General features: G+C 42.6%; 1 protein-coding gene across 1 annotated transcript in view; it reads right to left on the bottom strand.

Moving 5' to 3' along the window:
* LOC115594366 (rho GTPase-activating protein 26) overlaps positions 1–15,130 on the bottom strand; it is an 86,903-nt gene that overhangs the window by 23,383 nt on the left and 48,390 nt on the right. Inside the window, exons 9-15 of the mRNA XM_030438411.1 lie at positions 13,565–13,659; positions 11,360–11,438; positions 9,903–9,939; positions 9,554–9,619; positions 8,969–9,043; positions 8,789–8,873; positions 7,841–7,899 (exon numbers count right to left, since the gene is read on the bottom strand). Of these exons, the coding sequence (XP_030294271.1) occupies positions 7,841–7,899; positions 8,789–8,873; positions 8,969–9,043; positions 9,554–9,619; positions 9,903–9,939; positions 11,360–11,438; positions 13,565–13,659 (496 nt within the window). The remainder of the gene's footprint in view (positions 1–7,840; positions 7,900–8,788; positions 8,874–8,968; positions 9,044–9,553; positions 9,620–9,902; positions 9,940–11,359; positions 11,439–13,564; positions 13,660–15,130) is intronic.

The raw sequence follows: 15,130 nt of genomic DNA, 5'->3' as shown, positions 1-15,130 counted from the left end.
TGGATGGAACATACATTATTTCCCACATCGGATGGATGAAAACCATTTTATCATCACTATATTGTTGCTGCTGTTTACATGTTTATGTATATAAATATTTCTACATATGTTCTTTGTTTTTGTAGCAGAAAGAAACTACAAACTTTAATTTCATTGTGTGTTTGCAGTCGTTGTACCGTGCCACGCCGAACTGTCTGTGGCTCTTCTCCTTTAACTGTCGGCATGACAAGTGAATAAAAGGCGTTCTAAAAATGATCCTTATTTAAGACAAATGTTGTCATGCATCAGGATTGAGGTGTTCAAGCAACTGAAAGCGCACGAAATATACAGAAGTGTATAAATATCCTTGGATTTAATGGATTACAATTCACACAAAATGTCAAGAACCTGCGAGGAATCCATATCACATCAGCAGAAATCAGTTGAGGGGACGCCCACACACACACACACACACACACACACACACACACACAGCGAGGTCTGAGTGTGGACTGTTGCTCAGCGGCTGCAGTGCTGAGTCACGAGCGATTACGCCAACAGGACTCATTGATCACAGCAGCCTCGACTCATCCCACACCGAGCACAACACTTTTTAAATCCTTTGAATTTCAGCCAGCTTTGAATTTTAGACGAGAAGAGAATAAACACACTACTGTGTTAGTACTCGAGTTCTGTAGCTCATGTAGCCACACACACACACACACACACACACACACACACACACACACACACACACACACACACACACACACACACACACACACACACACGTAATGACCGTTACAGACAGCAGCGGGTCATGTGACTCCTCATAAACCTGCTTCACTCTGCAGGTGAGCTGTGCTGCTCGATTCTAAAGGTTATTTCAATAATAACTTTTACACAACATCCATTCAACGTTCATAATGTGTGTGAAGGATCTTCCAAAAACTTCTGGGAAAGTTTCCCTCAAGTTCCCAGAAGGTTATATTTCTGTAACCATCAAGTTTGTAGGAGAATCTTTAGGGAGCATTCTAGAAAGTTGTGACCCTCAGGGAACTTTTAGGGAATGTTCACAGCAGGTTAGTTGTTTTATGGAGATATATTTGATGTTCCTTGGATGATTTTTTGAAGATTATTGTGAGCAATCTTTAGAGGAAAGTCGTTCTCTTAAGGTTCAGCAACAATAACAATGAGGATCTTTGTTGATGATCAAGGTCCTCAAAGGATTTCACAAAAAACAATCTTCAGAGAACCTTCAGGTTTCTCTGAGAAGTCGAAGGGGTTATTTTTTTTTAAAAAGGAGAAAAGGAAGATTTTTGACGTTTTTGATGGATGCAAAAACTATGACCTCCAGGGAACTTCTAGGGAACGTTCAAAACTTTAAAGACATCAGAATTAAAAACCATTCACATTTTGGATCACCTGTAAGGACCTCAGGTGTTCGAGGAACAGTTTTGTGACTCTAGCGTCTTCAGAGTTTGCACAACACAGCAGGAAACCCACTTGTCAACCTCAAATTAAACATTTACTAAAATGTTGCATCAGCAGCAGCTTATCTCCACACATTTAGCTTGTTAAGCAGTCAGCTGATCAGAGAAAAACTAAACTCGACTAAATCTCAAAAAAAGCTGCCCACTGAGCCGTCGCCAGTCACAGAGACGCTTTTGTTTTTGTACTTGAAATATAAAAAGGGATGATTTTCTTAAAATACCGCCATCTTTACAGGCCCAGGCTCTGAGAAAGCCCTGAGGACACATCTGCGTCTCGCCTCATCAAACCTGCATAGTGCATCTCTTTAAGTAAGAGGATTTTTGATTATGTATGGAGGAGAACATACTTTTACAATCAAAGTCAGCAGAGCAAACATGTCCACACGCACTTATGGAAAAGGAAGCGTGCGTTTCTTCAGGAAGATTGCCACATCTGCTGACCATCAGCTGATCCTTAACTAACTCCAGCAGCACCACCTGGTCTACTTTCTTATCATTCATTATTCATACTTGACATCTCGAAGCCTGTGCAGTGTGTGCAGCTGTATATTCACACAGCCATGAATATACAGAGCTATACAAATACACAACATCTACACTTTTTACAGGGCACTCTTCGGTTTTCATTCGCGACCAGATCACTGTTGTAAGTCCGGTTAAGAACATGTAAAGTGAGTGTTTCACATTTTGGCTGCAAATATGCGAGACCACATGATCTTAATTCATCTGGAGCATGACTGATGAAATCTATGGAACATACAGTCACGCATCCCCTATTTCACTGCAGATTCACTGGACTGATAGTGCTGAAAGGTTTTTTGAGGCTACATTCGAAAAGCTGCAACTTCCTGTCACAGAAATCACAAGAAACAACTTTACATCATCTTTAAAGCTGCACACACTCATCAATATTTCAACATCAACAACTGGCCTTTTAATAGCAGTGACAAACCCACACACAATCATCCAGAGACCCCCCTCATCTTTCCCTTCATGAGGCGGTTAAACACAGTTTGTTTGCAGCTGGCTCTGCTTCCCTCAAGTGGCCAATTAAATCAGTCAATACCGACATTCTCATCTACCAACGATCACCTGTTTCTTGACGACTAATGTTGTTAAAATCCTGAGAAGAAACATAGATTCAGGCCTTGTCCACACGTACATCGATATTTTTCTAAACGACAGAAAGTTCCATCCGACTGACTCTTTCCACCTGAGAGCAGAAAACAATTACAAATACTCGAACAAGCATGCAAGCCAGTAGGTGGTGATGAGGTCCATGTCTATCTATCTGGAAGTGGTAAAGTGACAATAATTTGTAGCATTCCCTACCTAAAAACAGCAGAGTAGAATTATCCAAGCATTACAGCGTCCCACCCAGAATGATACGTCAGAGGAAAATGTTCCGACCCAGCGGTGCTAACTTACACTGGTGCTAACGAAACGTAAAACCAACCTGTAGTCTACAGTTGTTGCAGCACATGCGACATTATTATCATCATTACGCAAAACATAAGTGGGCATGATCAAAAATAAAGGTGATGATGTCATAATTTCCCAAAAAATCTGCAGTTTGAAAGCGTTTTAAAACACCTCTGACCTAAAATGTTGTTTAGTTTGCACAGGATGCCAAAACATGTAGGAAACGTTTTGATAAATATCCACATGTGGACAAAGTCTGAGTTTAATTCACAGCTCGCCTGAAAAGGATCGAAAAATCATACTTTAGTTTGCATCAGCCAAAGAAAACAAAACCTAATTTGAGCAGCTGCAGGTGAACCAGAAGGTCTGTGATGTGTTTACTGACAGCAAGATTTGCATGCAAAGACACATTCATAACAGGCATCAAAACTAATGGACGGAGTGTCAGAAAATGTGTACGGGAAATGATGAGGAGGAGGAGGTGTCTGAGGAAGGAGTAGACAACAGGTGTTTGTCTCTCACTTAATAAATCTCCTGTTTTACATAACCTGCTTCTTGTCAAAATGAAAGACATGCTGCGAGCTGCCTGGCAATCACCGGCCTGAACTATTATGTAGGAGAACAGAAAACATCGTGTCTGATGACTGCTTTAGATGCAGGCTGCAATCACACCACCAGCAACATAACACTGCTTATATTCATACATGCACACGGAGCATTCTTTATTATTAACAACTGTATTTCCCACTATAGTTCAGACGTTCATGTTCGTCACAACATCCATGTCAGCGAAGAATATCCAGGATGATGTGAGATGTTTCTGGAAACAACATCATAATAAATTAAAGGAGGAGACATGAGATGAAGATGAAGTGTGAGACCAACAGGTGGATCACTACAGTGTGTGTCACTCTACACCAACATTACTCCTCACACTGTCGAGCTGACGACAGAGCGAAGCATGCAGGTGAAACGTTTGAATTACCGGTCGATCTACATACCAACGGGGACACGAGGTCATGGGCTTTGAACAGGTAGTGAAAGACTTAGATTATATAATCAAGGAGGAGTTCCTTCTTAGAGGAAGTGCAACGAGTTCACACACCTGAAAGCTTTTGAACCACTGCTTCTTTAAAAAGATCCAGTTGAGTCAACATCCATCTACCTGTGGTGGTAAGCAATGGATAGGAGAACCTGGTCAGACCTAAACCACCTGTGAAGTAGTTTCTGGTCTCACTTGGCCTGGTGACACCTGGAGGAACTTGCTCCTGAGCAGGGCACCTGGACTACTTTGCTAAAATCCAGGGTATGCTTGAAACTGTAGAGTACAAAGTGCTGCTGGAACATGATGAAGGCTGTAGCTTTTGACATGTTCAGGTACGCATAAGTGCTTATTCTCATAACCTGCATCTGTTTCAAGCATCAGTAGTGCACAAATGAACGCAGTAGGAGCAGTGTAGCGCCAGTGCAGGGACGGGACGGGGTGAGGAATCAGGAAACACATCAGCAACAGCAGATACAACAACGTGACGACAAGCTAACATGTGGCATCTAGTGGCATCCTCCAGTAACACCATGTTCACAGAGCAGCCAGGTGTCTATGCAAACGTGTGGTTTAAAAATGTCCTCACAGGTGAAAAGCCTGCTGCCATAAAGAAGAGGTGATGAATCATACAAACGGGGATAACGGATCACAACGCTCAGGAGAGACGCTGCATGAACCAGGTTGCTCGACCATGTTGTTGGTTTCAGAAGTTACGAAAGCTGCCAGACGCTGTACTTATTACAGCCCACAGGTGTTTGTCCTGTTCACCTGAAGTCTTTACTGCTTTTTGTTCGTCCATGTAATAATCAGTTTGACCTCCAAATCCAAAAATGCCAAATAACCCCCTTATGTAATTTGTACTGATTTGCAGCCAAACAATCTGATTACTGTGCTGCCTGCAGAACAAACAGCACACAGATCACTGCATCAGGAATTAAAGGCTTGAAAAACTTTTACATTTGAGAAATAAATATGTATCAACGCTTGTTAAACAAGGATAGTTTCTGGTTTTGGAACACAAAGCTGTTTTTTTAAAAGAGCCTCTGTCTGCTTGGCTCTTTGAAAAGACGCATAGTATCTTTAACAGTCGGTGGCAGGCAGGTTAGACTCTCAATGTCAAACTGTGCATTAGCATTATATTCAACTCACGCTCATCATCTTTCACCCCTGTATCACCCTCATGCTCTCATCTCTTTTATGTACGAGGATATAAAGCAAGAATTATAGTGATGATGAGAGTTAAAACTTGTTCAGTCGTGATATTTAGAGCCTTCACCTTGCAGGGCCGAGGAGACAGCTGAAGGTTTTCATGCACTTGACGTGATCATGTCAGAAACGTACACAAAGCAAGATATAGCAAGACAAAGAGAGAACCAAGAGTGAAGTATGAGCAGAAAACTGATGAATTAACGAGAAAGAAATAGTGCAAGCGCAGCCTAATAACTGGAGACAGGGTAATTACTGCATGTGTGCTTGCTTGCTGGTACAAGCCTGAGGCAGGCAGGTATCTGAAATCCAGGTGGTTTTCTACCCTCACCCCTTCTTCTCCTCCTCCTCCTCCTCCTCTGCCTTAAAGTCTCTATTTCTTTGCATAAACCAGTAAATGGTCAGGAAACTTTATAATGTTGTGTAGGAGCCACATGAGAAGAATCTAATACACTAAATGATTGCAGTGACCGTTGAGGCAGTCTGTCTTCATCAGGACAGCTGAGCGTTATTTCAAAATGAAATCATTCATCCTGACCCGATGCACCGCACCCATCAGGTGTAAATGGAAAACTTTGCAGCTGCTGAATAACACTAAGCCCTCCACTTAAACCAGATATCTCACACCAGAGTAGCATGGGATGGGAGAGAGTAATCCGAGATGAGACTAAAAGAGGAGGGAGAAGATGAGGTCTGCGAGCAGTGAGGTGGGAGGAGCCCGGGAGTGAAAGAGAGGAGGAGAGAGGGCAGAGCCGAAAGAGAGAGTTCATCTCAGGACGCTGTCCTCAGAACACCCCGCTGCATCCGTAAGATTATTGCAATGGAAAAAACACAAAAGCGCACTCTCGCAAAAATTAATGATATGCAAATTCAGACACACACAGAAACAGCAGCTGATGAAGGGCACGAACAGAACAGATATAAATCTGTAATCTTACACAAACAGTTGGCAAGCGCGCATTTTGTTTTACGATTATTACAAAACCGTGAATTCATGAGTTATAGCACGGGTGGTCGAAGTTGGTATCAAACCAGCTACCCTGGCACGCTCCAGCGCCACGCTCGACTCCTCTCTCCAAACACACACTCCAACACACTTTCTCATCCACCTTCCAGTTGGCCTCACTATGGAGCCATTTCCTGGTGGCGTTGCCAGAGACACACGGTCATTTCCTGCAGTTCCTTCCCCTGTCAGCTCAGCTTTCTAGAGGAGTTAACTACAGACAAACAAAGAGAACAGGTCACTCACACATCCTGTAATACAGCACAGCAGACTGGACCGGACTGGGCTGCACCTGGGCCTGCTGGGACGAGCCCACTTTTCCAAAATAATCTGGGAAATCTGATACAGTAGCAACAGAGAAATGATCCAGACGGTAAAAGCAACCCTAACATAAATATAGTGGATCAAAACTAAGCCAGAGAGAATGGAAGAGTGTTGAATCCTCATGCAGAGTCTCTTATTTGATGATCTAAATCAGTCGGTGTTGACAAAAGTTTATTTTGTTGCCTTGGAGCCACACGAGAAGGATCTATCTATCAATCTATCTCTTGCAATAGACAATATAAGTGTCGCTCAAACTGCACTGGGTTGCACTCTTGAGTTGAGACCGCAAATTTGTGTTGTTGCCATGACGCAAATCCCGACTCGACTCGCCAAAACCCAAAATATTGCCCAACGGGAAGAGGAGGCGCGCTCAGAAACGCTGCGTGCACGCTGCTAAACGAGGCCGATTCACCTGAAGTAACCTCCCAAACACCCACACGCATCGACTCCCCTGCCTCCACCGTTCTGTGTGCATTTGCTTTTCAAAATAAAAGCACAGGAGATGACATAACAGCCTGATCGATACGTTGAGAAATATCACACAGGGAGGCAGATTATGCAATATTTCATCATATCTAACATCAGCCTAACACTGACTCACTACACACACACACACACACACACACACACACACACACACACACACACACACACACACAACATAAAGTGGTACAGTCGGGGGCTCGGCTACCAGGGCCACCAGGCTGCCGGCCCAGTGGGGCGTCCTGGTGTCTCGGTCGCTGAACCGTTCATTTGTTCCGTGCATGTCCTGACCTCATTCACATGAGGACGATCTCATTGTCCACATTAAACTGATGCGGAATGCTAAAGAAATCTCTCAACACAGCATTGATTAGGAGAAGAAAAAGAGAAAAATGAGTCTTTATCTGAAGTATACATTCATAAACTACGTATCAGCAGGACACGACTCACAGGATTTCAGCTTGAAGCAATAACAAGCCGAAGGTTACGTATAGATTCTCCTGCTCGGCACAGCAAACACTTCGGTTCTTTATTTAGCACGGTTTGTTTTGTGAATCCAAGGCTGTCAAAGAATAGTTCTTTACAGAGTTTTTATATAAGACACCTCAAACAGCCTTGGAGTCTATTATGTTCTATGCAGAGTGAACTCGTGTTTGAGGGGCAGAATCAAAACTGATCAGCGCTCCAAGTCCCAACGTTCCCAGACTCTCGGGAAGCTCAACCCCCAGAGCAGGGACTCCTCGGGCTGTAAAATACTGTCGCTGAAACTTAATTTAGCCCCTGGTCCCTGCGGTGGAAATTCACCGAGGTCCTCTGATGATTCCTCGTCCAGAGGGATAAAAAAAAAAAGCAGATAAATAAGACACATGAAAGTGAAACACTCACTGGCAGCTTTGATGAAGCTCCTCTGGTACTGGTACGTCATGAGAGGCGCAGGCAGCATTCTGCGGACAGAAGATGGAGACGTCAGATTGTAAAATGTAACAGGACTTCAGGGTCGGCTGCTCTGCACAAATCAATACGTGTGAATCGTTCTGAATGATGTCTTTTTTTTCCCTCCGCCACGCCTGTTTGCACACCTGGACATCAGTTTAATCACGGCTGCCTGAGGAGCGTAATGTCTCCTGCTGCTTCTCAACGAGGCCTGAGCGGATGCTGTGGATGTGTGTCAATGTGAACTGCAGCTCTTCTCTCTGAAGCTGTCGGTGAAGTGCAGCTGTGTGTATGTGGAGGGAAACGTCTGTGCGTTGTGATTCAGGTACAGCAGACTGAGCACAGCTGGAACACCTCTCACCTCTCCCATCATGCATCCTTCCTTTCACTTAGTCGCCTATTACTGGCCTCCCGTAGTCTAAATCCCTCCCTCGTTACCGCGATCGTGACGCTCTTGAGGAAATCATTAAGCTCATGTGTGATTGTGTGTGACTGTGTGACTATGAAATGCAAAAGATCATCTGCGCTGTGATCAAACCCTCTGTGGGTAAATAAAGGTTTAAAAATACATAAAACAGGCCTAAGCAGATACAGCAAATGCTGCATGAATAAACAGGGATATTAAGTATTTACTGAGATGGATCCGGACCAGAGACGTGGCTCTTACAAGAGGCTGAAAGCAGCAATATGTATTTTTTCCAGCACTGAATGAAAAGAGCAGAAAAGTGCTGTAATTTCAGAATGAGAGGAATAACAGAGTCCTGAAAGGCTCTTCGAGGTTCAAACACTTTCCTCAATCTTTAAATACTAAAACTAGCTTCTCAGTAGAACTCTGTGCAGCGGTTTCACTAGAGTCTATTTCCATGACTTGTATGTGCAGTAAGAAGCCGTGTCACACACCTGAGATAGTGCTTGATAGCACTTGTGATAGTCTTAATCTCCCACTCTGAGTTCTCCAGCTCCACGTCAGCACACGTCTTCGGATCTGATGGAGACAAATATCAACATTACAAAAGAAAAGATGAGAAAATGTGTTGGTTTTTTTCAGTTTTGACAGAATATGTGTGTTTCTGTGTTTACCCATGGCGAGGCTCAGCAGCTTTTGGACTCTGGAGCTGACGCCGACGATTCTGTACAAGCCCTGCTCATCAATACCTGGAGGAGGGAGGGAAGAGGAGAAGAGAAGAGAGGTTACCTCCTGAAACCAGTGAAACATCAGAGTTATTACTGTACACCTGCTGCACATGGCATGACCGAAGATAAAGGTAGAATACATCAGCAAGAGTATTCAAATGTTAATTCATCCACTTAGAAACCGTCCTAAAAAAGAAGACAGCTGGCACCATTCAAAGCTGCCAGTCAATTAAACTCTTACAGATGATGTGATGGCTGAATTTAAAAGGCAGCTAGAAAAATAGATGAAAGCCATTCTTAAAAGAATAAACCAACACCAGTTTGATATTCCAGGAGAAGGAGAAAAAGAAGAAGATCAACAACAACAACAACAACAACAACAAGACGAACAGGAAGAGGAAGAGGAAGAGGAAGAGGAAGAAGGGATTCCTGCAGAAAAGACCAATATTAATCGTTTGGGAGAATAATACCTGCGTTAATATCGTGCAGCCTCAGTGTTAAATTAAACTTGAGTCTGATCTGACACGTTACCTCGAGTCTCCACAGCGTAGATGAATTTCTTCATCACGTTGAACCCGGTCACGTCCAGCTGGGCCACTGATGGAGAGGAACAGAGCGAGTGTGAGCCGTCACAGTCCAATCAGACAAGTGTCAGAAATAAAAGGCTTTTAAATTGGCTTCGAATCCTAAAGTGAGATTAAAATCTAGTTGACATCAGCGACAGAACATTAGAAATGAAACTGAATTTAAAAAATAAGACATTTATATAATAATCATTCAATCCAACATTAACCCTGCTGATACAGAACGTCAGATGATAAAGATAAATAATAAAGTAACCTTAACAAACAGATAATTGATACCAATTAAAAGTACTTACTGCCTTCAGCCTGGTTGTCTTTGTTCAGATTGTAGACCTGCAGATCAAACAACAGAACTCCTTCAGCTAGAACATGATTTAAAACTTTAAAAGTCTAATAATGGCAGGATATATTTGTTCTGTACCTTTATAATCAACATATAACCTGTTTTTTCTTTAAAATAGCTCATTAAATGTTGATCTGCATGCGTCCTAATGTTCGGTCTCCACGGCGACGATGAGAACATTTTGTTTATGTGTCTAAACTTTCAAGCCTGAGTTTAATTTAACACATAAACGTGTTTACTGCATGAATATGGACCTGATGTTGTTTTTCTACATTAATATAACAATAATCTGACTCACACAGAAAATAAATGTAAGTCCATCTGCGACTGTGTGTGTTTGACCTCTGACCCGGTGTGGTTGGATCAGAGGTGGAGGAACAGTAACAGCCTCAGAAGAAGGAAGTCTAACAGCATCAACAAAGGAAGGACGAGCTCCGGTCAAACACGAACGTCGACATTTCTCGTTTTATTTCGCCTGAGCTCAGCAGCTGCTTGTTGGAGCCTGCCTCGGCTTTATGAACGTGATTACCTTTGCACGATTGAATGTAGACACGAGGATGAGGGAGGTGTTTGGACATGAACGTGACTAAATAGTAGTCAGAGTGTTGAAAGCAGCGCTGACATACTCCTCCAGCCTCGGGGTGAAAAAAAAGCTGCATATTAAGGAGGCTTAAAGAAAGTGTTGAGCCTGGCTGCCAGTCAACATGATATCAGGGACATGATTGCACACCGTTTGTCAGCTCAAACATCTCAGCCTTGCTACCAACGATTTGTTTTCTTCTGGTGATGGGACGGTTGTTTCGTCCATGGAGCAGCTCCACCACACACTGATGTTCCCCTCTAACCCGCTCACATTCCTTCATTTTTAGATTTTTCCAGCATGAATTTCAACAGAACGCTGGCATCCTACTAACTATCTGCAGAAAGTGACGCTTGCACACCGAGTGGTCTATCTTGCTTTCAGTCAACATAACCGGTCCTCAGGAGCAGAACTGTTATCACACACGGTGGTAACCCGTCTCTGAATGTTCAAGCAACGTCTGAGCGTCACTTCTGGTTGAATCTCGTTCTTATTCACAGTCAGAAATGTTAATGACGTGGAATGAATTTAGTAAATGTTTAATTTTTTGCAATTACTTCTGTGTGAACTTACTTTTTACATTATAAATCTCGACTGCAACTGTTACCTTCAATTTAGTGATTAAAAAAAAAAAAAAGGTAATGAAAAACATTCATATTTGGCACTGAAGGATCCACGTGTGTTCCCTTCAGACTCACCCTGAGACTCCAGCTGCTGAAGTCAGAGCAGCCGTTTTAATGTCGGAGCTCCGGTTTGTTATAAGCCGACACATCGTCGCTCTCATTCTATCTCTCACACATAAGAACAAACTGGTAACCGTGGTAACGTACCGGTTCTCTCCCATCCATGGCCTCCATCCACAACCTGCGGTCCTCTTCAGACAGAGCCTGCATGGTGATCACTCCCGACCTTCACACACACACACACACACACACACACACACACACACACGAGGCACATTAGCTTATCAAATATCAAGATCAGTGGCGAACATCGTCCGTTAAATGCCAAACACACCCAAAGATAAGAGCACAAGCATGTAAACGATTTCGATATTTGTCCATTAAAAAAGCAAAAATTCCTCCTTCATTAAAAAATAACACTCACAAAGCATTTTTTCATTTAGAAGTGTGACTTCTGTATCAACAGTTTTTAGAGATGGATGGTATAAAAAGAAAGAATTTAGCCTGAAAACTGTCCAAGTACGACAAAGAACATTCAGTCAAATATGGTAATTAAGAGTTTGATTATAAAACGTGACGCACTGCTCTGGATTAAACTAATCCACTGTAGATGAAATCAGAGATTAAATGATTAGTTGTCTACAACCTACTACTATGGACATGAACCTGAAAGTCATCTTCAACAATTTAAGATGAAGTTCAATGTCCCAAACACCAAGTGGTGGACCCAAAAGTGTCTTCTCCACAATTCTTCTTGATTATTATCTTTGCATCTCGTTGTCATGTTGAGATTTGGATTCATAAGAGACGCAGAAGGAAGAAGAGATGAACTCCAGAGTAACTGCTGAATCCTTTTATTCTCAGAAATGTAGAGATCAGGTGTTTAATCTACATTTAAAAACATATTCTCATTTATTTTTCCTGTAACTGAAAATACATCTGCAGATTAAATCAGACTAAATCCTGCCTTTTGAGATTCTCCTTTATTTTGTGGGTTTAATGTTAAATCATGATAAATGTCTTCAGATTTAATGTAAACACTGTATAAAACCATAATATCTAAATATAGGCCCAGTAGGTATAATTAATTATTTATTTATTTAATTATTCATTTATTTATGTTCATTAATATCCAGATAAAACTCGACAACTCTGACATCTTTAGTTCAAAATATCATTTTTACCCGCCTGGTTTTTTGGATGCAAAATGCTTTATCAGTTATTCCAGAATTACTCTTTAAAGTGTTGATGTATGGAGATTAATCCATAATTAAATTGTCATTAGTCGACACCGGGGACATTCTGCTGCACTGAGTACTTTTACTTTGGATACTGATGGTAATTTTATGTAGCACTTTAGAAGGAATGTAACTTGTAACGCAGTATTTTCTACAGTGTGGTGTTACTTTTACTTGATCCAACTACATCCTTCACCACTGGACAACCTTCACACACACACACACACACACACACACACACACAATCTGTCCTCTCTCACACTCTCTCACCTTCAACTGCCCTCCTCCCCGGCACACACACACACACACACACACACACACACACACACACACACACACAATCTGTCCTCTCTCACATTCTCTCACCTTCAACTGCCCTCCTCCCCGGCACACACACACACACGCTGATCTACACACTACCCAGCATGCATCACACCCATTCAAACACACTCATGTACAGTATGCATGTCCACATTGTTTACATGAGTAGATACACACACAACGCCACACAAGCGCTCACTAAATTGACCTCATCTCATGTATTTATGCAGCAACATCACTACATGTGTGTGTGAGCAGACCCTCGGAGGAAATGTCTGCGCTTGCTCCTGCATTCCCTTCAACCACTTCAGAGACAAACAAACAGGGCCAGATGCACACCCACACCAGGAATATAAATAAAGGCACAATGGGGGAACGAGAAACAAGAGGAGGAGATGATGCCAAGGTGAGCTGACTGGATGGGGGAAGGCTGAAGTTGAGAAGGAGTGCAAAGGGAGGGAAGAGGAGGATGGAGGAGGGAAGAGAAGGAGGAGTGAAGCGCCACAGCAGGGGAGAGCCTGTGGGGACACACAGCCATGATGTCCCATCCTCAGGTCCAACCACCCCCCCATGTGGCTGTTAGCTGTAATTACACTATCTATATATATATTTGGAGACCAAACATTCCCCAGAATTCAACAGTATTCTGCCATAAATGTGATAAGATGATTTAAACATGGACACAGGAGCACACGGCTGCTGCTTTACACTGATTAAGGGCGAACAGACGACACAGTTTGAGCCCTGAATTAAGATAACGTGAGATAAAGTACAACATGGTATAAACACTGACCGGTCCACCGCCTCCACATCGAAACAAAACCTCTTCTCGATCGAATCGGTCTTCCTCCTGGTGCACGACTTGAGGATGAAGCTGTCCTCATCTCCCTGACAAAGAGAGAGTGAAGAGAAAAGCGTCATCGTGGTTGTATTTAGTATTTATAGTATTTAGTATATATAGTAATTAGGGTGTCAACCTGCACATAAACATAATGTTCTGCATACAACAAGAAGAGAAGAATCAAGAACAAACTAACTACATGTTTTCTTAAACCAGACTGAGAACTCTGACAGTTTCATCAGAACTTAAAGATCAGTTTTCATTTTTATAATAATTAGCACATTAACACGGTTGTTGATTTGCAGTGCGAGACACGATTCATCGCAGGAACTGAACAAGAAACAAGCTTGAAACTAAGAGCGTGTGTATAAATGGTGTTACATCCTGTCGTGTTATAAGCACCTGAAACGATTTGACTCTGCCTCGTCACAGACTTCAGCTGCGGGTTACTGTTTTTATATCCGTAGGTGGATTTCGTTTGCAGGAGAAGCTTCCGTGGATACAAGTTCACATCAGTCAAGTCTTTCTTTATGTGAAATATAAGTGACCTGTGCTGTGTCATGTCATGTTAGTGGGGTTCAGGTTGTGTTCAGACAGTTTGGGTCATGTCACACGTTGTTCAACAGAAAAAAACAATATTAAAGAAAGCTCAAGTTGATTTTCAGGTAAATGTCTCGAGTCTGAGGCCCCACAGAGTCTGTCAGTTCTGCTTCTAGGGGTCTAGTAGTGTGGGATTGTGGGAGTTGTTGTCTTCATCGTTCAGCAACCACCAAATGCTAATGTATTCTGTTTACTCAGGCTCAACGTGCACGGACGAAGTCATGCTTAAAGGTTGGCGGGTCTACTATGTGTTTCGTCACGTCTGCAGACTCTATCCCAGAAGTTACAGCGACAGTAAACACAGATTTTAACTAGTGTTGAGTGAAGTTCACCACGCACAGGTTAAAGCCCCAGGAGACCACAACTCTGAACTTCACTCTGATGCAAACGCTCATTACATCCCACACACAGAAGCCTTTCAGAACACGTGTTACTTTATGTTTTTTCCTATAATCAGTTTGTTTTTTACAGATACTTTTTGCTAAAAGCACAAAGTTCACCATCCAACATGCATGCAAAGAGCTTCATGCTGTTCTCTCTGCGATGTTAAGTGTTTCTACTTTTACCTCAAAGTGCTTCTTCAGAGAAACGGCCTGAACTGGCACCAGCTTATTCAGCATGTAGGTGGAGAGAGAGGGTGATAACAGATAACACTTTCGAGAAAACGGTTGGAGTCACGCTGCTTACTCACAACATCTTCGGCGATGCTGCGCTCTCATCTATCGCGTTTCTCTCCCCGTATGAGTGTGCGCTGCTGTGAACGCAGTCAGAATCACTTCTCATCTCCACGCAAGACTTGACATTTCCGGACGATTATTTAAAACAGTTTTCTGCACTCAATCTCCACCGAAGCTGCCCTGAGAACGTCTCCGGACTTCAAGTTGTGATTAAAAAACAAAAATATACCCGAGTGCAGAG

Source organism: Sparus aurata, chromosome 13 (assembly GCF_900880675.1).
Source record: "Sparus aurata chromosome 13, fSpaAur1.1, whole genome shotgun sequence".
Classification (NCBI taxonomy): domain Eukaryota; kingdom Metazoa; phylum Chordata; class Actinopteri; order Spariformes; family Sparidae; genus Sparus; species Sparus aurata.
The sequence above is the reverse complement of the archived record's forward strand: the minus strand, read 5'-3'. Positions and strand labels throughout refer to the sequence as shown.